The sequence below is a fragment of the Amblyomma mixtum genome, chromosome 8 (assembly GCF_055824585.1).
Source record: "Amblyomma mixtum isolate Tamu chromosome 8, ASM5582458v1, whole genome shotgun sequence".
Taxonomy (NCBI): Eukaryota; Metazoa; Arthropoda; class Arachnida; order Ixodida; family Ixodidae; genus Amblyomma; species Amblyomma mixtum.
In genome coordinates, this window is record NC_143019.1 from 8,379,163 (window position 1) to 8,407,098 (window position 27,936).

General features: G+C 45.3%; 1 protein-coding gene across 1 annotated transcript; it reads left to right on the forward strand.

The window, feature by feature from the left end:
• Window positions 1-16,194: 16,194 nt before the first annotated feature.
• On the forward strand, window positions 16,195-16,818 carry LOC149331264 (uncharacterized). Its single transcript, XM_089555925.1, has one exon. It carries the CDS (start codon window positions 16,195-16,197, stop codon window positions 16,816-16,818), a length of 624 nt encoding a protein of 207 aa, XP_089412051.1.
• The last annotated feature ends 11,118 nt before the right edge of the window (window positions 16,819-27,936 follow it).

The window sequence follows — 27,936 nt, forward strand, 5'->3', positions numbered from 1 at the left end:
CTCATGAAACTGGTGACTGCAACACAAACACCGACACATGTCATTAACCATGTAGGTTGTGCACAGGCGGTGGGATGAAACTGTAGTAGGCTTACGACTGATAAGTTCTTGGATGTGTATGCACTGTAAAAGGTTGCAGTACCACCTAGCCACATAGCTGGGCGCCGAACAAACTGGAATGCGCAGGGCGCATAGGCACGCCTCTTACAGGCGGAACCCCGACACTTGTTTTCGTGTCCTGCACACAGAACGTCACCGCAAATCGTTGAGGTGACAAACACACACAACACGATTGAATCAAAGCTCGAGGGCCGCGAATAACCGAGGCGTGACATAACCCAGCCATTCTGGACAAAAGCATTTTTAAGCGGGAAAGCTAGAGCATTTTTTTCAAATATTTTAAAATTTCATTCTAACAATCAGTATATCCGAAAATTTCTCCTCCGCAGGCTTGCATTTTTTTGCTACTCACGCTATCATAGCGTCTAAAACGTTCCCCGTTGGTTTTCTATGGCAGTCTTAATTGCGCAATTTTAGCGAAGGAAAAATTTTAAAAGAAAGATCTTGCTATTGAAAAGAAGAACGATTCATTACCCTAAATATTTCCATAAAAGGTCCTTACAATATTTCAATATTCAAAATCGTCTAAGAAGGCTGGAAATGTGCGTCCTTCGACATCGGTTTTTACCGTGAATTCCAGCAGGTATGTTACACGCCCATTCATTACAAAACGATAAACATCCGTCCTGCCGTCGCGGTGGCTCAGTGGTTATGGCGCTCGGCTGTTGACCGGAAAGACGCGAGTTCGACCCCGGCCGCGGCCGTCGAATTTCTATGGAGGCGACATTGTAGAGGCCCGTGTACTGTGCGAAGTCAGTGCAGGTCAAAGAACCCCAGGTGGTCGAAATTTTCCTGACGGCGTCCCTCATAGCCTGAACTGCTTTGGGACGTTAAACCGCATAAATCAAAGCAAACCAAACCAAAAATCCGTCCTGCCCGCTAAGGACGTTGAGAGTTTGAATCCAATAATTGGAAGATTTTCAAAACCCATTTTTCTCCGGACAAATATCAGCAAAGCCATAAAGAACCAAAGAATCAATTTTTACAGAGGGAAAGAATTGAATGAAGTTCTCCCCAGTGTCCCTTTAAGCTAGAATAGAGTACGCAGAAGATGCAGATACCACAAAAGTACAGGGTATAGCATTAAAATTGATGACCAGAAACGATCCTTGCTGTGACCGGCGGTTGCATGCCCTCAGAAACCCGAGGTATTAAGGTTTCGCTCTCTAATCTCCATGCGACCGGAGCGCACTCGAGACGCCCGGTATCGGGATTCTGCGTATGCATTGCGAACCGTTTTCGTTGCGTCACAGTTGTGTCAGCTCTCCGTGTACTCAGCTGGTTGATGTGAGTGCTCTGTGGGAGCGTGGTTTGTTTTAATGCTGGATCCAGGCCACATCGTGAATTCTCGCCATGCAACCTATCCATTCTGACACCCCTAGATCAGGAGGAATTAGTGAAAAAACCCTTTAGGTGCTTAGCTAGGTAAGAGAGCGTCTCTTGAGGCACCTTTGATGCACACCCGTTCTTGAGCTCTTGCCAGGACCTTATTCAAGCTCGAACGACCGGCTTCATTTTTTTGCTCGATGGTGAAGAGCTTATTTGGAGCTTCAGCGGCAGGCCTTAGCCACAGCATGTCCTCTCTGTGCCCTCGGTCGGCCCTTAGTTTGCTCCTGACTCAAAGAGATCCCTTACAAAAATGACTTTTGAGCTTCAGTTGACGCCTTGTTGAGCTCCTGTTGAATCAACTGGAAACCAACATGAACTCAATGTATGTTGAGCCTACTCAACACCTGCTACACGGAATTTTTGTTGAGCGTAGTCAAGAGATTTACTGTTGAGCAATTTCTGTTGGATTTAAGTTGAATCATCTCAAGGCAGCCGTTTCTAAGCCTAACTAAATGAAATCATTTCAACATCCATCGTTAAACAGAACCTGATCACATTACACATATTAAGAACGCATGCAGCACCCTTTAAAACTCTCATAAACCGCTCAAAGTCATTTTCTTGCATAGAAAAAAGTGCACTATGCTCATTCAGGCATACCTACTTTGGAGGATTCGTATGTGCTCTCATAAAAAAGGGCGCTTAATTAATGCTTTAATTAAGTTGTTTACGAATAAATCAAGGTCGTCAAATAATAGACCGTTGCCTATGAACTTCATTACTTCTTCTACACATAAAATAAATAAATATTAAGAGTAATAACTGACATAACTTTGCTGATCGGCAGGCCATAACCTGCGCAGGTCCGGACACCACTGAGTAGGACTATATAAGGGCGAAGCCGAGGTTGCACTAAAGATCAAGATGAACTCTGTCAGTTCTTTCTATAGCCTCGTGTGCAGTACTGTCCCATGCTCTTTATCTGATGGATGTGTATGTATATGTATGGATGTGTATGTATATATATATTTATATACTTATATTTATATGCGTATGTGTGGAGCGCTACGTCACAGGGGGTGATGGCTTCACGTTAACGAGAAATCGCAGCAATATGAATATACCGCCGAAAATTGCATTGGTAGTCGGTCCATCTGGCGCAATACGAATGCATTCCCAGGATTTTTTGCTTTTTTACCCCAGCCAAGATTCAGAATGGCGTGTTGATTCACTCCCGTAATTCCAACATGAATTCAACATGAACGCAAAGCAGAAATTTCATTGAGAATGCTCAACTCTAGCACAGTGGCCACTTTTCCAATGAGTTTCAACTCGGCCTCAACAATTCACCAACACTAGCCCATCCTGGTCACAACAAAAATTCAACATGGCATGTTGAGTCTGCTCATGAGAACTTCAACACTGTCTCAAGAAGCATTTTTGTAAGGGTGTGCGTGCCCTTGTTTACTCTCATGCCCGCAAATGTTTTGCTAAGTAGAACAGGGTCTTTTACCACACCTTGAGTAGAACAAAAAAAATGCCTTGTGTCATGGCGTTGTTTGCCCACAGATGCCCTCGCGCCATAAAAATTCATGATGATGACCATCATTAAAAGTAGAACAGATACGCCGGTATGCTAAACACAGTTATTCGCTACTGGTTTTGCAGGACCAACGAAAAGATCAGTTTCCTTATTGCGAGACTGGCATGGCCTGCTCTTCCCAATAAACAGCGCTAGCTCCATTTCAGCCTTCGCAGTGGCGGTGCGCGTCGATGATGTTCTTGCGCTTTGCCTCCTGTTGGGTGCTGTTGCAGGCGTCCTATAGAGCGAGGTGGGCTCCTTTGTTTCCTCCAGTACTCAGGCTTGTCCACTGCTGAGCTGTGTTGCGTGTTCAAGGGGCAGCACGTGGGTCGAAATGCCGCAGCTGCAATCGTCCCTGTTCCGGGTAGTTTTTTTCCGCGAAGACCTCTCTTGGGCACAGCCAGCATTTGTTAAGCCTCGTTCACAAAGACAAATGCGCCGACTGCCGGCCCATTTGTCTTTGTGAACGAGACTTAACAAAGGCTGGCTGCGGGTGGTTGTCACGACACAGGCTGAAGCGGTGCGGCTGCAAAGATGAAGGAAAAAAAAGCAATGTTAAAAAAATACCAGTGATGAGCTTACCGGAGCTTGAAGCCCTCAGTACTAGCATTCTGTCGGAGGAATACTCCGAAAGGATGGAGGTGGTCCGAGTCCCACGTATGTTTGAAGGGACAAAGAAAATATTTCGCCCTGACGAACGCAGTCACTCTGGTCATGAGCATGTCGTGAACAAGCTTAGTGTCTGCAGAGTAGCGCAGTAAATTTTTGATGATATGAATGTTCTTTAAACGTGTCGTGACGACACATACAGGAATTTTTCGCTTTATGTTATGATTTTGAGATTCTATAATTCATTAGATGCAAACACTTTTCCAGGTAAGCATGCATATGAGAGGTGATATGGGTCTTGAAATGTACGGAAGGCAATCTGGACGCCTTGCTGGGATTCACATAAATGTCTACAATGGAACTGAGTGGCTCTTGTATAGTGGTCAGTGTCATTACAAAGGAACTGACGTCGCCTTTCGGTTGACGCAGTGTTAACACCTTGCTGAGAGAGCACGAATTGAACAAAAGCGCAAATATTTTGAATCTTTTCTTCTTTGGGACCAGCGCCAGACGATATGCCGTGAAACCACTGTGCCATTGTCTTCATGATTACGTCATTACGTCAAGGAGATTCCTTTATTAGTTATAATTTTCTAAATTATTACATTTTAAGCAAAATTTCACCCATGTCTATCTTAACTGCGTCAATGTGTCACCACTGTTTGAAAGTGCAAGGCAGTTTGGCCAATCCCCCACAGTGGGTGTGTGCCACACCACCAGACACCACCAACAACAACTGCTGGCGGGACCCATTAGCGTCAATTGCCGTGTCACACCCTTAAAGGCGCCGCATAAGTCTACCCCCCCCCCCCCCCCCCTCTTTAAATTTTTTTTAAATAGGCTTCTTCCCTCGTGCCATACAAGACTGGAAAGAGAGAGAAAGACCGTTTAATGAAAAGCAGCTATTTTAGCCGGCGTGTAAAATTCGCTGACATGCTGCTCTATGTAAGGATGTGAATTGGGACATTAATCTGGCGAAAGGATCACAATCTTGTTCAATACCTCACTCCTACAAGGTTGCCTGCTGATACTGTTACTGCCGCATCGGCATCTTTTCTGTCCTCCGAAACTTTTCGTGCACATAGTTGCATATGTTGTTTTAGTTTGAGTGCTTGATGGCAAATTGCATACTCGCATGGATATTTAGCTTTTTTTGGGGACTGTCTTGCTATACTATTTTGCTGTGTGTGTACCTTCTACTTACGTGTTTCTACTGATCTATTTTTTTATTTCACATATAAAACTCCCCAATACAAGCATGTAAAAAATATGTGCGTTGGAGATAATGTGATAAATAAAAAAGAAACAAGTAGAAGTAGATGGAAAACAAGGTTCGTCTGCAGCATCCAGCTAGGTAAACGTATCATAGCAATGCATACTATTCTTATGTTTCGAGACTTTTAACGATGCGTCAAATTTTAAGCGATAAAAGACTTAAGTGGCAGAGAATGGCTTCGGCTGCAGCGTTGCGACAACCTGGCCCCGCATTTTCGGCAAGATGTTTACTGACATTCTACTTGTGAGTTATTGACTTTGATCAAGAAAACCGAGCTATTTACATACTATACTGATCAACGAGCGAGCAACGGAATACGCACGGCGCAACATCTAAGCCAAGAGCGTGGGCGGGCCAGCGATAACATCATCGCTTGATGTTCAACGGCAGCGGTGACGTCAGGGGCCTGGAAGGAGCTGAAGCCTACAAAAGGAAGAGCCAAACGATGCTGGGGTGCAGTCCGGTGGAGCACCGAGCTACGTGCTGATCTTGCTGCTTACTTCTAGGTAAGAGGCCTTTCAGCTGAGTTCAGACGTCTTTCTTTGCTCCACTGGACTGCATTCCTGTATTGAACCATGCCGCCGCGAGATTGCATGAAATGTTCAAAGTTGCTTGAAAACGGTCAAGAGAGTGTATCATGTGCTAAATGCAAAAAAGTATACCATGCAGGTAAATGTGCGGGAATGACTAAAAAAACTTTCAAAAACATGACAGCACGCGAAATCGACCGCTGGATGTGTGAGAGCTGTAAAAAGAAGGACACAGAGGAAGAAACATCAGAAACCAGTGACCCAGAACTAAGTAGAGAACGAAGGGGAGAAAAGAAAAGTCGAATGAGTCATGTAGCAAAACTGATTGAGGAGATTAGCCAAAAGATGGCTGCAGTCTTGGTTCGGCTGGAAGCGCTGGAAACAAAGGTAGACAGCCAGTGCACGACAACAGCAGGAATAGAAGCATCGATGGAACTCCTGTCGCATAAATATGACGAAGTTATCGCCACCATGGCAAGGCAAGAAAAGGATATTGCTGAACTAAAAACCACTTCAGCAGAGCTGATGCAAAGGATTTCAGAAAAGGACACTGAAATCGCACGACTGAAGGAAAACGTTGAGAGTGCTGAACAGTACTCAAGGCGGAAAAACGTCGAGCTGCATGGCGTTCCCTATAAGCAGGGCGAAGATCTGTACAAAGTTCTAGCGGAACTGAGCGCAAAGCTAGAAATAGCGACAGTCGAGCGTCACTCACTAGAAGCCGTTCACAGGTTAAAAGAGCAGAAAGATAAGATACCCCCAATCATTGTCAGATTTAAGGACTTGGCTGATCGTGACCTTTGGATTTCGAAGAAGTATGCACTGAAGTCTGATGACATTTACATAAATGAAAATCTGACACGAGCACAAAAGAAGTTATTTTGGCAGAGTAAACAGAGGGGCAAACAGCAGGGCTACAAGTTTGTCTGGATGCGCAATGGCAAAATCTTTGCAAGGCGGGAAGAAGGAAGTACTGCTATCAACATTGCAACGGAAAGTGATTTGGAAAAAATTAATTAATGGCTGAGTTCATGTCTTTTTTTGAGTGGGATTCTCATGTAAAACAGGTTGCAAAAGAAGAAGGATTGATTCAGGAACTAAGTTTGTTGCATGTAAACATACGTAGCATAAAAAAAAAACTGGGATCAGCTAAGTGCTTATGTGAATAGCCGGCAGAAGAAAGAAGATGTAATTGTCCTAACCGAGGTTAATCTAGACGCAACCCAACAAAACATTTACAGCCTTGTTGGTTACTTTCATTACACTTGGTGTCGAGAAAACAGAAAAGGAGGAGGTGTGATCGTGTTTGTTAATGATACCTGGCTGTCATACGAAATTCAGGTATCCATAGACAACGCAGAAATGGTTGTTGTTTCTCTTAACAAATTGAATGTAACTTACACTGTGTGTGCAATATACAGACCACCCAGCAAGAACACCACTTTATTCCTGGAAGAACTTAGCTCACTAGTAAAAACATATATGAACGAGAAGCATTTTATTTTAGCCGGAGATCTAAATATAGATATAATGCAAGAGTCAAAGAGGGTAGTCAGGGACTATCTTGATCTACTGGCAGAGTTTGGCTTAGCTAACCTTATTAATAAATGTACTAGAGAGGAATTTTTAGGTTCCAAGATAACGACATCGTGCATCGACCATATAGTTGTTCGCATGGCAGACAAACACTGCTCTTCAGGAGTAATTAAGCTGAAACTCGCAGATCACTACTTTGTGGCACTAGTAACCATGACAGAAACTTCCAACTACGAAGGTAGTGCGAACATAAGACCTATAGCTAGGAAAATTTTAGACGACAGGAGTGTAGACAATGCAATTCAGCAAACAAACTGGAATGCGATGTTATCTCTGGATCACATGACTTTGTATAATACATTTCTTGCAAAGTTGCACCTAATATACTCGACATCATACAAATCTGTCAAAATTAAACAAAGAAAACCAGACAACCACTGGATAACGCAGGAAATTATGGAGTTGTGTTACTTAAAGGATAAAGCCTGGCAAAACTGTAGGAAGGACCCTGAAAACACTGCACTTAGACAGCAATTTCGCACATTGCGAAATCTTGTAACAGCTAAAACGCGACTGGCTAAAAGAAGATACCTATCCCAGCAGTTTGCACTGAACAAGAACGACGGAAAAAAGACATGGAAATTAGCAAACAGTTTAATGGGCCGGGTCAAACAGTCTACGATTGAGGAGACGATCGAAAAAAACTTTCCGAAGGAAGAAACACAGTCATTGTGTGAACTGTTTAACGACACATTCATTCACGCAACAGATAAGCTGCGCCTCGCTCATGGAACAAAACGTCTAGAATACAAGCCAATACTTACATGCGCACAAACAGCGTACCTTCCCGAGTTAACAGATACTGAGTTGTGGAACATCATACGTAGAATGAAGATGTTCAAGCCGCCAGGTTTTGATAAGATCCGTGTGCGCGATCTGTACTGCAACTTTAACATATTAAAAGGTGTGATCCTCAAAATACTAAACGGCATATTAGAAACCGGAATAATGCCCAGACAATTGAAAATATCGATAGTGAGGCCTGTGTATAAAACCGGAAAAAGAAATGACTGCGCAAACTACAGACCGATTTCTATTATATCTGCTCTTGCGCATATTTTGGAAAAACACGTGGGATTAGTTATGCAGTCTTTTTGCGAGAAGTTTTCTTTAAATAACCCGGCACAATACGGCTTTACAAAGGACCGGAACACAACTACGCTCTTAGAAGAATTCTCGGATTACGTTAACACTGCAATTGAAAACAATCATCTTACATTAGCACTATTTTTAGACCTATCGAAAGCCTTTGACACTATTGATCACGCATTAATTTTGCAAAAGTTAGAAAACATGGGTTTCCGGGGACGATTTCATCAATTCTTTCAGGGCTATTTCACAGACAGAGCGCAGTGCGTTAGAATTGATGATAAATACAGTGAATTTAGGGCGATCAAATTTGGTGTTCCACAAGGAAGTACACTGGGCCCATTACTATTCAATATGTACGTCTCTGAACTCGGTTTTTTGGAATTAACGTCGAGAATCTTTCAGTATGCAGACGACACAGCACTAGCACTAGATTTCACTGATCTTCATTTTGCAAGCAAAAGCTTTCAGCAGGATATATGCAAGGTAATAGACTGGCTTGCTCAAAACTCAATTTATTTAAACCAGCAAAAAACGAAACTTCTCTGTTTTAGAAACCCGCACAAGCGAGTACTCCTAAATGAGTCACTTTTTTTACATGGCTCGCATTGTGATTCGTGCACATGTAATGTCATACCATTTGAACCTTCAGTAAAATATCTCGGAATAATATTTGATGAGCATATGACATGGACTAATCATGTGCAGTATGTATGTAACAGGCTTAGAGCCGTGTCCGCGATGATGTACAACCTCAGAGGTAAGACTTCGATGCACTTAAGGCGCGTCATATTCAAGGCACTAGCTGAATCTATTATAACCTACGGCATTACATTATATGGCACCTGCTCTGATCACAAAATGGGATCCATAAATCGCATAATTAAAAGAATTGTAAACAGTATAACTTATGGTACTATGCTGCAGGAGGTTGATAAGGAGGAAAAATACAGTATACTAGGTGTACTGGAAATGCGGGAACTATTTTATTACACAGTGCTCACACGTCATTACTTTACAAATGCTTTCAAAATACCCGTCAAGAAAAACGCTGCCTTAAGAAAGACAGAAGCTTATATTAAGCCGCGCTGCTTCACGCATTATGGGAAAAAGATACGGAGATATTACGTACCACAGGTATTCAATACACTTGGTGAAGAATTTTACAATTTCAAAACAAAACGTAAAATGACTAAAGCAATAAGAAAATGGTGCATATCCTTGCAGATAAATCACTGATGGCCTCTTACATGTTATAATCTACTTTCTCTGTTTTTGCTATAATCTACTTTCCCTTTTGCTTCAGATTTTAGAGTTGTTTAGATATTTTTAGATTTGTTCAGTTGTTTAGATGGCTCATTTCAAGTTGTGATGACGTCTGTTCATGTTTGTTTTCGTTTTTCTCGAGTTGCATTCCTATTTGCTCAATATGCATACATAATTTTTGTATAATATGCATGCATTAGTGTTCTCAAATTTATTGTTTTGTGCATAATTTTTGTACACATTCGGTGATTCACTGTACTGCCTGAACAACCAACAAGCACGCTGTGCTTAGGTTGGACGGGAAAACTCGTGTACTAAATGAAAATGAATAAATTTGATTTGATTTGATTTGGTATTATAAGAGATGCCTGGGAAATGCAGGAATCAGTTGATGTGAGTGATTTCCCAATAAAATTGTGGTTTGAGCGTAGATACGCATTAGTTAAAACTTCTTCCAACGTTGTCTTGGTATAATGTTTGTAAAAACAAGGTGCATTTCAAAACAAGCTTGAATAGCGGAGTACTCGCCTAACTGTTCAAACTTTCACGTAGTTGAAGATAAATTAACGAGATAAATCAAAGGCTTGTATATCGCTCAGTAGAGCAAGTTGCTGGGCTAGTTGGTACTGTTGCATCGTGGTGGAGCAGCGCAAAGGAAAAGCAGCGCCTGTGTACGTCCTTCCTTGTTTCTTGTGTCCCGTCCTTTGCGCTGCTCCACCACGTTGTATATCGCATTGACACTGGGTTAATATCTGCTGCCATCAATAGCATGGGCACAGTGACACGCAAATATATTCCCTGCCCTACATGAGACTGCACACATTGTTAACTGATGTCCCATCCTTGCTACAAACATTGTCATACCTCCCCGTGGTTGAGAATGAGTGCGATAGATTAGTACTAGAATTGCGATTTGTGAAAGTATCAAATTTTCTGGAATATTCTGCAATAACATAGGTTATTTTCATTAAGTCGGGACATTTATAAAGTTAATGCCGACCAAGATTTATAAAAAAGAATTCCTCACCTTGTGATCGCGCAGTCACCGGCCAAGAAGGATCTCAATGGCCAGGACCACCGTTGCAACTCCCATGATGCTCAGGCAGCACAAAAAGATGAGGCGTAACTCCTCGATTTGCTCCGAGTGCTTAATTCTTGCACTACTGGTCTCCACTGGACTGTACCGGAGCTCGTTTAAGCTCTGTTGTCTGTTCTGTATATGCAGTGACGTTTCGAAGATCCTGAGCAGTAAATCTCCATAGGCTTTCGCTAAGGGGTAGTTCTTGCGTGCTGGGATTATGCCGAACATGCTCCTCAGCGGTTCTACCGACTCAACAATTCCAGGAGCCGCCATGTTGAGGACCCACCTTGAAACGCGGCTCGTCAAGCAAATATGGCCTTCCTGCTGGGCACAGGTAAGGCAGCTCACATAGTCGTTCGTCTCCAAGCCCGTGCCCTTAGTTTGTTTCGTGAACAAGGAGTGGAGCTTTGCGTAAAGTATACTGCCAGTAAAGTTGTCTTTCAGGTCGCTCACCGTAACTGTGCGGCCAACAACGCAGAGCGAGACAGTGCCGATGTCGAGGGCGTCTTCAAGCTCGTCCAGCGTGTCGAGACTTTCAGGAAGGGGCTGGAAACTGAGCCGTGACGTCAGTTCGCTCTTAATGTAGTTGGAAAGCGGAAGAATGGCGAGTATCCAGAACCCGTACACCAGGTTCCTGCTCAGAGCCCAGCGCCGTGTGTTAGGCATGGGGCACGAAGTGGCGAAAAACGACGCAAGGAGGACCATTAGTGAGTCTAATGTTATGAAAATTGAGGACAATCTGAATTCTAGAAAATTTGCAACTCCCAGCACAATCGTAGAGGACACCAGTACCACGAGCACAAGATGGAAGGACTGTTTGAATTCTGTGATTAGGTTCAACAAGGACACACGTTGCACTTTACCGCGACTGGAGTAGAAATTTTCATACGTGTAGACGACCGCAGGTGGAATGCTGCATACGAACGAGGCGTAGTGAGACGCCGCGATGACATCCCACATTACATCGGCATTCCCTCTCCAGAAAGCTCGGAAGGCTTCTATGGGGCCGCCGAACAGGGAAACTGAAATTGTTGCGTTATAGAAACGGAAGAAACTCTCGATTTGAGATCTGTGACTGCAGGGACGAGCTGCGTTTAACAAGGACGGGTCGTAGCAGGCTACGTGGACCACACTGTTGTTGAAGAAGGTCCCTATTTTCCTCCTTGTTTGAGTCTTTTGAGATGATGTTGCGCAATCTTGGGAGTAAACAGTCAGAGACGTGTTGGTGGACTCCTGCAAACTCTCATTATGTTGACCTGTATTGCGGTCGCTGTCAGCCCCCTCAATGCGACAGATGGTTTCGCTGTCAGAGTTTATCAGCGCAAGATTCAAGCTCACCCTTGTGCCTGCACGGTCACTGATCACTATCAAGTCGACGAGATAGAATGATAATCCCATCCTAAATGATGCTTCGAGGCACTTGGGAACGTTCATTCCTTGAGTTGGTACAACGACATTCGTCTTTACGCTCGCAAAGATGTTCCTCTGGATCATGCTTCGGAATTTGGGATTCGGCAGTTCCCACCGGCTTAATGGCCACGGAAGCTTCTGCATCCAGTTGCTGCCTGTGGAGTCCCAGAATCCCTTGCATGTTGCTATGGCTATGTGATCATTTTCACCAATGCGAGAACGAAGCAGCTTGATGATGCGATCGCCGTCTTTTTCAGTTGCGGTTACAAGAAGGGAAGAATGAAGTATCAAGGCAACTGACGTTATCACTCGTGAAGCAACCATTATGGCAAGTGTGAGCCGTTCCAACGATGTAAAAGAATTTGAGAAATAGCGCGTCACGACGCAGCAACACAATTACAGCCTTAACGCGGTAAGTTCCTTGTGGGGATGAAGCACTTGAAACTTGCGGCTCACGAACGCGGGTTATGAAAACGGTTTTCAGGACAAATATCGACTATTTTATCTAAAAAAACTGAACACGTACGTCAGGATAATATCGAAAGAGTGTAGAAGCCGAGTGATTAATATAATGCTGCAAAATATTGTCGCCGCTCGTCGATGTTATAGACAAAAAGCTTAGTGCCTGCACACACACCGACACAAGGTTTAAAATAATCAAATATTTGCGAGCGGAGTCGCGCACAGCGTGTATCAGGCTCAGTTTATGTTTTCTGACGCTTCCATTCTGCCGGCGGTTGGGGCGAATCACGCAATAACAAGAATCTTCGGATGTTGGCAGGAAGAGGTGGCCCATACACCAACTCCGGAAGCCGAGTCTGGTGACGAATGATTCTGTTGAGTAGTGAGGTGAGAGGAAAGCTTTCGAAGAGCTTGTCCACAGTGGCTTTAGCGGAACCGCCTTGGGAGACTCTCAAATGTCCACGCAGGCCGGAATCAATGCGGATGCGTTGTGGTCGCAAGACGCGTACGAGAGTACAAAACACCGGCAGATTTTTGTTTGGACGATTCTGGAACTAGCGCAGTGAGGTGACAAGTTTCAGCAAACTCTTCAGCAAGTGGCGTGCTCTTGCGTAAATACGCTACTGTCCTATATGACACTTAATTGATTTCAAGTGAGTTGAATAGTTATCGTGATATAACCAAGAACGTTTGCGTCGAGTGAATAAACTACAGCGGATTGCAGGTGCGTAGCAAAGAAGAGTTCTGATTGTGAGTGTCTCTCCTAAGCCTTCTTCATCGAATACAGAACCATTCACTGATTTACGAAATAGCCGCAGCACTTCGCCAGCATGGGTGCGGTCACAATGGATATCTCTGCACAAAAGTCAGGTGGAGGGAGTCGCGTGAGATAAATTCATTTGTGGCCCTGCCGTTTCCTGGGCGGCGGGCAGGCCACAAAGTGCACAGCCGTGCTCTTCGGTGACGCTGTAAGCAAAAATTTTCTTTAGCGATCTATGACTACGCGAGCGATCACCAAAGCTGCGCAAAAGGTTCTGTTTATACCACACTGAGTTAATGGCGACACAAGGTGCATATGACGCAAATGGGAAAGAAAAAGGTTGCGTGACATTGCAGGCGGCAAGAAGAAACATCACGGCGCCTCGAACAACGGATCGATATAGACGCTATATTGACCACGACACCGCAATCGCCGGTGCTCATGCGGGGGCTCTTTGGTGTTGTTCCTGTTGGATCGCGCACGAAACGCTGTCTGGAGGGAGTCCTCAGCTGTGGCGCTATTATTCAGCATAGAGCACTGCGGGCTAGGCAAACACACTGAAGAAACTTCGCGCGATTGAAACACATTTGATTTTGCGTTCTGTTCGGGAGTACTTTCCAGAGAAATGCGGGACACTGATGCGGTGCGTAGGCTTGGTCTGTTTGGAAGCGCAGCGAAGTCGACTGCTGGAAAACATCTACTTCCAGAGTGCTGGGTTTCTTCTGCGCATGAGTCGGGGAAGGTGCGCGCCTCACTTGGCCACACATCTGTCTTTGCGCAAGAGGAACCTTTTACTTTGGTTATACACCTGTGTGCTAATATTTTCTCGCGTATATTATTGAACTCGCCGCTTTCGATATTTTGAGCGGAGAGAGAGAAGCTGATCCCGCCTCCCTCCTCAGAAAGTCCATGGGACCAATTCGACATCTAAAGGCAACGAGTATGCACTAGCAAGTTCTAGGAGAGAATATGACCTTGCCCTAGAGATGGCTACCAAGAGTGATTAGACTAGGCGCTCATACTGTGGCACCACGAATCCGGCCCGTCTGAAATTGTTTACTCTTTGGTCGACGGTCAGAGACAGATGGCCAAAGACATTGCTTTGGTCAAGTTATACGCCATATCGCTTGGAGTACCAGGCAAACATGAGGGAACATGTGACATATTAGAAAAACACAAGAGAAACTTTGGCCGACACGTTACAGTGTAAGATGCTTTTCGTAGGCTTCCTGTTCCTGACAAATCTCTAACCACCGACCAACTACGAATCCTCCGGTGCATCAACCTAAATACACTCCTCAACACTGGCCACTCCTTTCTCCACAGCCTCCGACTCTCTTCTGCATGCCTAAATTTCCCATAACCCTACGCTAATCTAGAGCATTGCCTGTTGTCCTGTCCCGTTGGCATTCAATTCCCCCATTACCCATATTCCTCTCTCCTAAAGTGGCAGGCCTGGCTAACCTCGGACCAGCTGCCCCCCAGATGGCCCTTTTTTTCTCTGTCGGCCAGGACACATTGAATATGATGACCCATTTCAAAGGGGCAGGCGACCACTGCCGCCACCGTCACTATCATCAGCATGAATGGTGAGGGTAACGTCAAAAATGATAAAGATCCTCTTTGAGGAGTGTCCTAACTCTTTATTAGAGCTAGTAAATTATTCCATCAAACATGCTTGGATTCCTCCTGAATGGAAACTCGCCAAAGTGATTCCTTTTCCTAAAAATAATGGCGGCGGCTATTCTGTGGAAAATATTAGACCTATTTCATTGACATCCAATGTGGTTAAATTAATTGAAAGGGTCTTGCTCCTACGTGTTTCGAAGTTTGTGGACAGTGAAAATATCCTCAGTCACTGTCAAATCGGTTTCCGTAGAAAATGTTCCATATGGAATGCCCATGTTGACCTCGAGAGTCGAATTCTCCTTGTGCGGCGTCAAAAAATGCATGCTGCTTTGGTTACATTAAGCTTACGATAGTGTGTAACACACCATATTATTGCAAAGACTGCAGACTCTGCATTTTCCACACTACTTAATTGCTTGGATATCGGCGTTCCTAGATAACAGGCAGTTTTATTGTACACTCCATGGTGCCAACTCTGGATGGTATAAACAAACTAGAGGTGTTCCTCAGGGGGCAATCCTTTCGCCCATACTCTTCAACATTCTACTGAGCTCTATTCCCAGTCATCACGAAATTCGCACGTACGTCTATGCGGACGACATTCCATTTTTCTCGGCTGCTCCTGACATTCAATCTCCTTACGTGCGTCTGCAATCGTACCTGAACTTGCTTGAGAGTTGGTTGTGTGGCCTACGACTCACCTTAAATGTTAACAAATGCGCTATCCTTGTTTTTCGACTCCAAGATTCTGTTGCTCTTTCTCTAACGTACAAGCGACAAATTATTCCCCAAGTTCAGTCTTTAAAATGTCTTGGTGTCATTTATGACGACAAGCTCACATGGCGCTCTCACACTGACCACGTTGCAGCGAAAGGCACTCGTGCTGTGGGCATGTTGCGTAGATTAAGCAATCCCCGGTCTGGAATACGGAGAGATACACTTTTAATGATTTATGTTATGTACGTCCGAGCAATGTTAGAATTTGCATCAGTGCTGTTTTCTGGTTCAGCTGCTTACAAAATTCGCCCGCTTGTTCTTTTAGAGCGGGAAGCTCTACGGTTGTGCCTTGGCCTCCCTAAATTTGTAGCTAACGACGTGCTTTACCTTGAAGCTCGAATTCCACCTTTAGTATCTAGATTTAAGTTTCTCACTGTTAAGACGTACCTAACGATATATGACTCAAGTTTCCACCGTTCCTCGTCTGTGTTTTGTTGCCAGCCGACCTTCTTTTTTGGAATCCACTGGCCTCGATTTCATACACCGCAGGTAGTACTGGTAAAAAATTTACTTCACCCGTTAAATGTACTCCTGTCTGACATACTTCCGACGCAAGACAGTGGGCCTTCCGTGAAAATTGTCTATGATGATATCTTCCCGAAGCATGCAAAGCATTCACCATCAAGCGTTTTAAATGGATTATTAGAAGACCATTTACAAAGCCTACCTGTAACCATCATGATTGCTACTGACGCCTCCCAATGTGATGAAAAGGCAGGAGTGGGAATATATTGCCCGCTTCTTGATTGGTCTTTTTCTGTGCGTCTTCCGGATTTCACCCCAATTTTACAAGCGGAGTTTCTGGCGGTGGTGCTTGCTCTTCGCAAACTAGACCCTTCTTTCTCCGCAGTGGCTGTCATTACAGACTCCTTTTCTTTGTGCTCGTCCCTTGCTTCAGCTACGGATTCTCCAATCCTCAACACCTTCTTATCATTACTTCCTCCCCATTTGAGCCTTTTACATATGATATGGGTGCCAGGTCATAGCAGTGTGACAGTCAATGAAGTGGCTGATAGCCTGGCTAAAGCGTCCCTCAATGGCTCCGTGCTACCTATCCTCCCGGCTACAGCGTACATCACAGCAGCGAGGTTTCGGACAAGTATTTTGTTAAGCATGACATCTGGATCAATTTTAAGACCTGATGGTTTCCTCCATCTGAAATATTCGTGGAGCAGAAAGTCATGTCATTCACGACAGCTTGAGGTCTCTCTAACTACGCTGCGCTGCCGGATCCGACGCTTAAATTTTTATCTGCACAGGTCTGGTTTGGCGCTTTCTCCCGTCTGCTCATTCTGTGGTTAACAAGAATCAATAGACCACTTTTTGTTTTTTTGTCGTCGCTTCACCAAGATGAGACGATGGTTTTTAGAGCAACCGCTGCAACAGCTTGGCCTTAGTTTGAGCAGCCCGATCATATTGTCATTTGGTGCCACCATTCTTGGCTACAGCCACAGGTCTGTTTTTACCGCCATTCAAAATTTTTTACTGGAATCTAAACGGTTAGCTTGCTAATATTTTATTCTTTATTTATTTTTTACACATCATTACATTATTTATTTATTTATTATTATTTTTTCTATCCCCCGTTTCTATTATTACTATTTTCATTCATTTATTTATTTTTCAACTCCCTCTGCTAGAGATCTTGCAGAGTCCAGCTCCTGCGTGCGTTATGCTTGTCCTGTTTCTTTTTGGTCTTTCTGCTTTCTCTTGAAGATTCTCTTCCCCAGCATACTGCTATTTCCATTTATTACTAAATTTATGTATTCATTTCTCCTAAGAAAAATAAACCAAACAAAAAAAAAACTCTCGAAAACTCTCGATGCACCCCTCTTCTTGGCCGATCCCCCTGTGTGGGTATGCGCCATTCTATGAGGTGAACTACAACAACAACAACAACATAATAATGCGTCAGACCACGAGCCATGATATTTCTCGGAGTGAAGAAGAAGTTAAGCACGACCTCAAGGCGCAGGCTCTGCGCGGTCCGTGCTCGCGAGCCGATCCCCGGCAATACGTCTCTGCTAGCCAGTCCTCAAGGAAAAAAAAACAAGACGGTGATTTCGCAGGAAGAACGGTTCAAAAGCTATGGCCAGCACCGCAAAGAAGCCCATCCTCGTCCAGCTGGACATGGACTTCACCGCAGGCGGCACCAGCCCTTGGTTCAACAGCAAGGGCCGCGCGAATGTGGAAATCCTGACCTCCGCACCGGAGAATGCCGACCTATTCACCGAGCTGGCTCGCGACGGCAGCATGGGCGCGCTGGTAAGCTACCTGGACAACGAGCAGCCGTCCGTGAGCAACGCCGCCCTCGTCTGCTACATCCTGACGGGCCTGGTGCTGCTCGGGCTGTTCGTTGTGCTGCCGTTGGCCGCACTCGGCCTGAGGCGCCACACTGCCGCCGTGGGCCTGATACCGTGGCTGGTTTTCGAGCTAGTTCTCATCGGTTGCGCCGCTGTCCAACTCATCTGCCTTCTGGCCATGATCAGCACTTGGCACGGCATGCAAGACGGCCTGGTCACGAAAGCGCCCCAGGCCTACGAATGGACCTTTGAGCTACTGCATAACTACACACAGCTAGCTGTGCAGCTGCTGAAGGGTGCGAAGGACCCAGACACCAACCTCGACAAGGCCCTAAACGCGACAACGAACAGCATCAAGTGGATGCGGGCTAACTTGTCGGCCTGGGAGAACAACTTCGCGGGTTATGCTGGCCTGAAGGACATGCTCACGGGACCATTGCCTCTGATCCAGATGGGCTTGCTGGGTTTGGCGCTGTCTGTAGCAGTGGCCTCAGCTCTGCTCGCGTGTGGCGCTTGGAACAGGCGCAAAATTAATCTTGAGGGTGGCGGCAGAAGTCCTGTGTTCGTAGCACTGGTTGTCATGGCCGGCACTGTCCTGCTTCTCACGCATCTGGCCTTGACGCTGCCTATGATTGCGCGCTGGTTGCCAGTCTGCGTGCTGGCGGAAACGTACCTCTGCAGGCCATACCGCGACACCGATTTTACCATCATAGACGACAGTGTTTCTAGGATCTGGCCTCTAGCCAACAGGCCAGAGCCTTTCTGCAGGCTCGTTCCTAGCTCACTCTTACGCAAGTGCTCCACCAAAGGGAACACCGGGATCAAGAGCCTGCCGGAGTGCCCACGTAAGGCTGACAAGAAGACCTTGGTAGTGGCTGATCAACTCGCGCCGGAAGAACAGCTTCTCCAACAGCCGGCCTCCAGCACCTCGGCACCTTCGAAAGCATATGTGGCCATCGGAGACTGCTTCTATCCGTATAAGATTATTGACACGGATATGACTGCGGCATGTCCACTATTCACGGATGACTTACTGGGTCATTGGATGGCGTTGGTGCTTGCCGCCTTATTCGGAATGCTTACCGCCCTTGCGTCCGGATCCATCGCTGTCATATTTCTAGCCGTTGGGCAGAAGAAAAAAAAGGTGGTCACGAAAAAAGTGGTCCGCAAGGTTGTGAAGAAAAGAAAAAAGAAGAAAAAGAAGGCACCGCCACCCCCACCCCCACCACCGCCACAACCACCACCACCTCCTCCTCCCCCTCCTCCGCCTCCACCCCCGCAGCTCGTGAATGTCGAGGTAGAAGTTCCCCATCCCGTCCTGGTGCCAGTACGGAGCATGCGTCGACCTCGACCAAAGCCTACCGTCCTCATGATGCCGCCTCCTCAATGCTCTCATCCACCACCGCCCCCACCGCCACCGCCACCGCCACCCCCGCCTCCTGTGTTCTTGGCGTCGCCGATGCCCTTGCCGCAGCCCATGATGGCTCCGGTAATGCCCCCAATGGCGTTGCCAGCGCTACCCGCGGCGCCCACTGCGCCCCCAGCTGCGCCCGAGGTTATGACCAGCTGCTCGGGAGGGAACCAGCAGGCTGCCCTGGCTTACACGAACGTCAATGTGCACGGCGGCAGTGGAGGCGGTACCTGGTCACATACACCGACACTGGGAATGCCCATGGCCGCGCCTCTGACCGGATACCAGGCGATGCTTGCTCCACAAGTGAGCGTCCCGGCGGCGACGTCATCGCCGGTGGCCTATTCGGCGCCGGTGTCTCCTCAGCCTGGCTTCTCGGTGGTGCAAACTGCGCCAGCGGGATCTGCGTACTCGGTATCTAGGTCATCATCGCTGCTCCATCTCTCGAGGAGCGGGACGTCGACAGTCATGGCAGCAGCGCCATCGCGGCGTGTAGTACAGGGCGTTGTGGGCACGTCGCAGCCAGTCGTCTCGACGCAGAAGACGTACGTGACGCGTGCGCCACCCTGACTACTGTTGGCAGCTAAAGTGGACGGCTGGGATTTTTAATGGCGCGTTTAACGTGAACTTGGATCATTCGATCGGGCAGCCTGCTATTTTTTTGGTTGAATGATAACAACGTGAACTTTGTTCTGCATTGCCTTCTTTGGCTTCTCGGAGGGGACCATCTTTCTTTTTTTTTTTCACGAAGGCAGACCGTTTGTGGTATGCAGACGGACATGGATCCTGTCTTCTGGCACCAGCGCCGCCGTGCTCCTGAATACTGGAGCATCCTTCTTTGCTTGGCTGTCAAAATCTTTGAATGTCGCTCTACACGTTGGAAAATTGACGCAATGCTGATTTTCCTGTCATTGTGTTTCAGATACAATAGTTTGTATCCCATTTGGTATTTTCGACTGCTACGTTCGAAGCTACAGCTCTAAATTTTTTACTCGTCGATCAATGGCAGATATTGTTCGGTCTCTGCGGTACATATGACACTGTTTAAAGAATCTCTTAGGGTGCTACGAGCACATCTGCCCTGGCCAAAATGTACGCTGGCGAATACTGCAAGCAAGTCGATATTCATACCGTTGTTAACGTGCTCATTTGTTGTTCTGGCTTTTGGGGCAGGCTCGCATAAGAAAAGAACGTAGACGACCGAGCAGTGGTCGTCTTGACCTTATGCCTCACGACCTCAAGTACAAGTTGACGTCCTATCCACCGTTCGGCTCACAGAAACAGCATGAGAAGATTCTGCGGCGAAGGTGCCCTCTTCGTGGTTATTCCTGTTCACTGATTGCTTCCGCGTCATTGAAAAGCGAAACAAAAAAAATGTCTTTATACTCCTTGCTTTGAGCAGAAAATTCGGATGCGCTTCACTGTACACATTGTCGTTACTGTGTTACACAAGGGGCTGCCTTAAAAGTCCTCTTCAGGCTTTTCCTAGAGGTCTTCGTATGGCGTAAACACATCAATGTCCTTGAGCACTGCTGCGGTTTTGAATTGAATGTCTCGGACGGACGGCTGCCTGCCAACGTGGTGCAAGAGCATCGTTACGCGGGAAAAATTACTTCCATCGCTTTTGGTGGAAGAAAACTAGTCAGGGATTGCTGGCGATGCTGTGCAGCTAGTGTTCATCATAATAAAGTCCTCTTATCACTACGGTTGAAATCACAATCAGGTGGCGGTGGCAACGCGTGACTTGAATGCGATTGCTCTCATTTGGTGAGTACATCGCCCGGTCCAGGCGGTCTCAGTCGCACTGGACCTCGCGGTCGTGCATGTACTCAAGTGCCCGCGAGTACTCCTCTCTTGAGTAGGCCCCATCGCTGCACGAGTGCCGATCACGGAGTCTCTGCCACCCACGAAGAAGTTGAGGTGGATGGAGAGATGCGTGCGCTCCCAGTGGATGAACTGGCTTCACTTCTGTGCTTTCGCATCCCACTTTCTGATGCATCCCGCTTATACATATGTGCCCACTTTAATCTATGTCACAGAGATTTATTTATTTATTTCAGAGGTACTGCCAGCCTTCGCAGGAGGCCTTTCACAGGAGTGAGCATACATTAAGAAGAAAAAAAAGCGCGACAAGACATGATAATGATAACAGTGGTGTCATCTGCTTGCTTGAGCAGATTAACACCGAGAAGAAAAGAAAAAAAGAAAAAAAGAAAGAAAAATGCTTTGTACAAGCTCGCGCTGTGCAGGCATATAGAAACAACACCGGCACATAACACAAGAACACTGGCATCAATAGCACGCTTTAAGAGATAAACACTAACGGTAGACATACGCTGATCCGTCAGCAATCACAATAATGCCAACCACAAAGTAATATTAATAGCGGGAACCAAAAAGCTTAGGTTGATTTAACTTATGCACTTCAATTTTGATAAGAAAGATTCGACAGTCGGGCATTCGACAGCGTTAGAAGGCAAAGCGTTCCACTGGCGGACGGTTCTCGGAAAAAAGGAATTTTGAAAGGTATCTGTTCGGCACATATATTCTTTTAATTTTTTGGAATGGTTTGATCGTGTACATCGCCGTATAACAGGTTCGATATAAATGCTACTATCTATACCTAGCTTACTATTGTAGAGTAGATGCATGTATTTCATTCGTTCATAATACCGTCGCAATTGTAATGGTTCTAAATTAGCTTTTTCCACAAGTGCAGTTGCTGAGGTACGCCAACTATATAAGCTATAGATCAATCGAGCTGCCTTTTTTTGGATGCTTTGGAGTTTGGCAATGTTTAATTGAGTGCACGGATCCCAGACAACAGAAGCGTATTCAAGAACGGGTCTGATAAAAGTTTTGAAGGCAAGGAGTTTTATCTCTTGTGTAGAATTGCGCAGGGTTCTTCTCATGTAACCTAGTTTCTGCATAGCCTTTTTTGTAATGTATGAAACATGTTCATTCCATCTGAGATCTGAGGTGAGGATTACACCTAAGTATTTACAGCTTTTAACGGAAGATAAAGGGTGTCCATTGACGGAATAGGGAAATAGGAGGGGTTTTCTTTTGCGTGTTACTGTCATTGTTACCGTTTTCTTCCTGTTTATTTTCATTTGCCACGTTGAGCACCAGTTTTCTATTCGAGCTAGCGAAAAATTTAGTCGTGATTGGTCATTCTAGTTTTTAATTTCTTGATAAATAATACAATCATCAGCAAAAAGTTTTATTTTCACGGGTACTACACTAACAATATCATTAATAAAAACTAGGAAGAAAAGGGGCCCAAGAACAGATCCCTGTGGAACACCTGACTGGACAAACATATAGCTCGAGCACACTTCATCAATTCCCACACATTGGCCTCTACATGAGAGATAAGCTGCTATCTATGCAAGCAATGTGTCGTTCTTGAGTATGGTTTGCAATTTTAATAGCAGCTTTGGGTGGGACACGCAGTCGAAAGCTTTTTAAAAATCTAAAAAAATAATATCGATCTGGCTTTGTTTATCGAGTCTGCTGCAAAGTCATGCACCGCCTCTATAAGTTGCGTGACCGTAGATACACCCCTGCGGAAGCCGTGCGGTCGGGAATCGATTAAGTTGTGCTCCTCCAGGAAAAAAGATATGTGTTTGAAAATAATATGTTCTATTATTTTGGCGCTTGTGCTCAATAGAGAAATTGGTCTGTAGGATGCTAGAAGTGATTTGTTTTCCGCTTTCGGTATGGGCGTAATTTTCGCATACTTCCAGTCAACTGGAAGCGCTGCTTGAGATAGGGATATTCTAAAAATAACAGATAAGTATTTGGAGCACCACTCTGCGTATCTGTACAGGAAGGCGTTTGGGATCCCGTCAGTTCCGTATGCCTTTTTTGTATCGATGTTCAGTAAAAGCGATAAGGCGCCTTGTTCTGATATGGATACATCACTGATAGCGGAGTTGTTACCATGGCATGCAAAATGTGGTCTTTTGCCGGCGCGACTATACTAGCTCAAGAATATGGCATCGGTGTTTGACAGCCGTTTTTTTTCTTTACATGCAAAGAACCGATAGCCAAATTTTGCTAGACTGTACTGACCGATCCTGTCTTGACACTGTCCTATTTTCATCATTCAAGGTCGCTAAAAGATGCGCTTCGCTTATTCAGACTGGAGAACGAAAAAACGGTATGCATGCCTTTGTTCACCTGTGGCCCAAATCCATACATTTGAGGGAGATTACATTGAACAATAATCCACATTTAACACTGAAGCATATCCTTCAGATATGCGGCTGTATTTTTTACAAATGTCCGAAATTTTGAATGAACTGCGGTCGAGGGAAAAAATCAGGGTATTACTTTTTGGGCATGCATCATACTTAGAAATTCGCCAACTCAGTCCACAAAATGTTGGTTCTGCTTTATTCTGTAAGCTTAATGATCAAAGTATGAAATTAGTGTTCGCTTGCGTTTGGAATGTGATTGATAAAGTATTTTGCGTAGAATGTCGCCATTTTAAAGCTTACATGACACGTGAATTTTTTTTTCGTTTCAGAAACAATTCATCTGCATATTGCTCAGGCTGATGAATAATAAGTTGCTGATTTCTGAGGTGCTCGTAGTTCAGCGCCCGGGAAAGTTTACGTGTAGCGAGACTAGTGATTGTATTTGATGTACTAGCCAAACTCGAAAATCGATACGAGCTCGCGAACTTGGGGCTTGGTAACTGAACACTGAACCACTGAGTAAGCGTGACGAGGGTTAGGACAAAGGAGTCAATACAAAGTACTCTTTTATGTAACATAGTTTGCATAATTAGTCTTCGTTAATTAACTAATTACGCGGACTATGAGAAATAGTGTGAAGAGCACCACATGACGGCACACAGTATGTCGCTGGTTTTATTCAGCTGCGATGTCCTGCCTTTTTAAAATTCTTGGAGGGAATTGAAAAAAAAGTGGCAAACGTCAGCTGGGTGCAACATTTAACAACAGCAGATGATGCACCCAGGCTCCAAATAGCCAAACTTATTTCGAAATCTTAAAATCTTCGCAAATACAGCAAAGTGTACCCCAACCAATATACTTCTGCCACTGATGTGACAAAAGTCCGGCACTTTTCCCCATTTTTCGGGGTTGTGCGAAAAAGCCTGAACTTCTAAAGACGATACATACTTCTTACGAACAATAGGAAGCTCAACTCATTAGCGTGTCTTTGGAAAATCAGCTAAATCTTATCGATCAGGTTCGCGAAGCAGCTCGGGCAATTCTTGGAGTTCTGAAATGAGGACCCCACTATCTGATCGTCAAGCAACCCTCAAGACAAGTTTCTCTATAAAGTTCATTCTTTCTTAAGCCCTTGGCTCAAGTTACATGAAACATTCTGTATACAAACGCATACATATGCACAAAGCAGTCGGCTTAGAAGTACGGCCACTTTATCTTGGCCTCCATTCTCAGGTGATGCCAGAAGCCGAATTCGAACCAGAGGCCGTAGGTAACCCTGACCGTGGTGCGGATTGCACTTACCTTTAGTAACGAATCCTCCCAATCACTATAGGCTGCTACGGCTATTTTTGTTTGTACAGTGGCCTTTCATGGACAATGGCAAGCGAGTTCAGTGGAAGTGGCAGCGAAGCGTGGCGTCACCATCGAGTTAATCGTTTCGAGGACCAGCCAGCATTGCCCACTTATGCCCCGTGGGTAAGTGGCCGAAGTTTCTGAACTGTGAAAACACACCACAGTGAAAAAATACGAAAACGACATAGGTACAAAATACCGGGTGTTTCACCTAATGTGCTCTGCAATATTAAAACCAAACTGTTTGAGTTAGAAGGGCGCTTTTTTCTGCATAGCATTTTCAGCAGTGTAGCGCACCAGAATGCTGCTGAGACGTTTTGACTGGCAGGCTGGTTGACTAATATTGTATAGTTAACTGTTTAACTATTACTGTTAGGCTTCTTACTAATTGAGAGGCGTGTAGCCCACCGTAAATGAAATCTATATGAGCTTTTAGAATCTCGAAAACGCAGTTACCCTAGGCGCTGTGGCCCAAGAAGTTTTGCCTACATAGCGCCAAAATACATGCGCTTTCACATCTGGAGCATCAGCGGTCGATGAATGGTAGACATTGATGCGGCAGTCATCATCATCCTCGGTGTCTTGGGAGGCGCTGAACTACGAAGAAGAGTAGGGGATGACCGCGCAGCCCTCGCCGCGAACCGCGGTATCGACGCAGGCATCTGGCCTGCTGCGGACATAGACGAAAGGACCCGTTGCGGTGACTCACTCAGCCCGTTGGGCAAATCGAGCCTGAAGGCCCTGCTCCGAGCTGCGCAGCGCGGTCTGCCACTGCTCCTCGGTAGTGATTAAGGGGGAAGAGTGATAGGACAGCCCCACGTGATGAGGTATAGAGTAGCGTGCCCAGCGCAGAATCTGCAGTTGGGAGAGTAGAGAGTGGGGTATACATATGGAAGACAACCGCGGGACTTTGGAAGGCGTGCATTTGAAGCTGCATTTGAATTGCCAGGAGATAACGTGCGTGCGGTCAGGTAAGGAGCTGTCAGCCGGTAAATGAAGACGTCGGCCGGCCAAGTCGGTAATTTTGGGTGATTTCATGATGAGTGGTCAACCGGTCCGTCGCTGACTTAGAAATCCGCGCACACCCATCATGTTTAAATACTTGTGTTCCTACTTAAAGTAATTAGACGGTCTGGACTTATACTTTCCATAGTTTATTGAAAATGTCGGTTTGCTTCTTTTTTGCAGTCATTATCAATGAGACCTGATAACCTGCCACTTCTACAACGCGAAATTGGTACTTAAACCAGAAAGCCCGTCTGTATTCAATAGTACGGCTAGGTTATCAATGTTATTTTGCACTTCCTGGGTGCTTAGACAGCAACAAAGAGGCAAATATTGTTTGCGACGCATTTGGGGTGCTCTGATAGAAATACTCGATGTTTTGTTTTAATTCAAAACTTCAATTTTCTCCTTTTATATACAGGAACAGTGACTGATAGAGAAATGGGTAGTTTTGAGAATGTCTACTTGTGTTATTAAACTTTTTTAATAATGCCCTAGAAATATTGAAATATTTTACTTTTGAAATTGTTAGAAGTAAGTTATTATTCCAATACAGACATTCAAACAACGTTACCGCATCGCTGAATGCGGAAAAGTCGTCTACGACTACTAAGATTAGGGGTTGGCAAGAAATGTCTTGTTTTCAGGAGCATTCTTTACTGCAGCCTTCATCTGCAAAACATACAAGTAAAAAAAATCATAGAAAACTGGATGACCAAAGGCACAAACAACGGCAAGCAACTTGCCGATTGCCAGGACAGCAAATGGTCAGATGTAAAGCAAAATAGATGGTATCAATGAAACCAAAAACAGCAGCACTTCGGAAAGGGAGCGAAAACACAGAAACTGACACGACTAGAGGAGGCATGATTACAAATAGTGCAAATAAAATGTTCTTACGGTATATATAACAAAGCAGGGCCCCAATACTCTTTTGTTTAAGCCTCCATGAGTTTGATCTTGATGTTTTCAAGGGTTGAAGATGACGCAGTAGCTTTGACAGCGCAATGCTTGCTGGTCTTTGATAGTCGGCATTGGATGACGTTGCCCCTTTGCTTAACCAGACTGAATATCTCACAGTACGACCGATGAATACTTTGACGAGACAGTGCATTGCTAACGATTAGCAATCAGATGACCTCTAGTTTTTCTCATCGCGGCTCTTGCTGCCAAAAATACATTATCAACGACAGCGTAAGCACTTACACCCTAAGTACTTAACGGCGTAAGTGCTTAACTGACAGCGTAAGTAGATAAGTATCAGTTTTCCTGTGGCTTACCCGAAAGGAGTCGCATGAGGCTAATACTATACACTTCGCGCCAAAGCTTACAAGGCTGCTTGTTATTAGCCGAGATCTTGCTATCGCACTATGTTTCTTCTTCAACCGGTTTATGTGAGTAAGAACTTGTTATCCTGCTTTGGAGGGCTGCCGCACAGAACGGGAATAGCTAGCCGCAAGTGCTAGGAACACTATAGTCCCTCTTTTGCGTTACAAGGTGTCTTGCAGAATTCTTGCATAAATCGAAAGTATTTCTACTCACCGGATCGATAAACCACATTTCATGATTCAAGATACAGTCGGACCTCGTTATAAGGAAACGGTTTTTAACAATATAATGGATATAACGAAGGAATGACGATTTTCCTTGGAAGCCAAGTCAACACGGGCTATAACGAAGCTACGGCTGTAACGAAGTAATTGCCAAACGTTATAACGAATTTAGCTGTATTAAAAAGCATGCTTTCCTCTTTCTGCTGACAATGTTGTTCTCGCTCGCCTGTTCATAAAAGAGATGCGCATGACGCATGCACTAGAAGCACATGATTTATCGCCAATGCTCTTTGTTGACATGTACTATCGCGCTCAATATGAGTTGCAACGCGCGGTCATCGACCGGGGCCCGTTCCGTGGTGTGCCTCCTCCAAACAGTCGCTCGGAATTCTGGGAGAAACTTTTTCCTGAGCGGGGGTGCTGTTGTTTCCTGGAACAGCAGTTTTTCCCAGAATTCCGAGCGACTGTTTGGAGGAGGCACACCACGGAACGAGCCCCGGTCGATGACCGCGCGTTGCAACTCATATTGAGCGCGATAGTACAGTGCAAATGACAAAGTGATGTTGAATGGCATAGACAGAACACGTTCA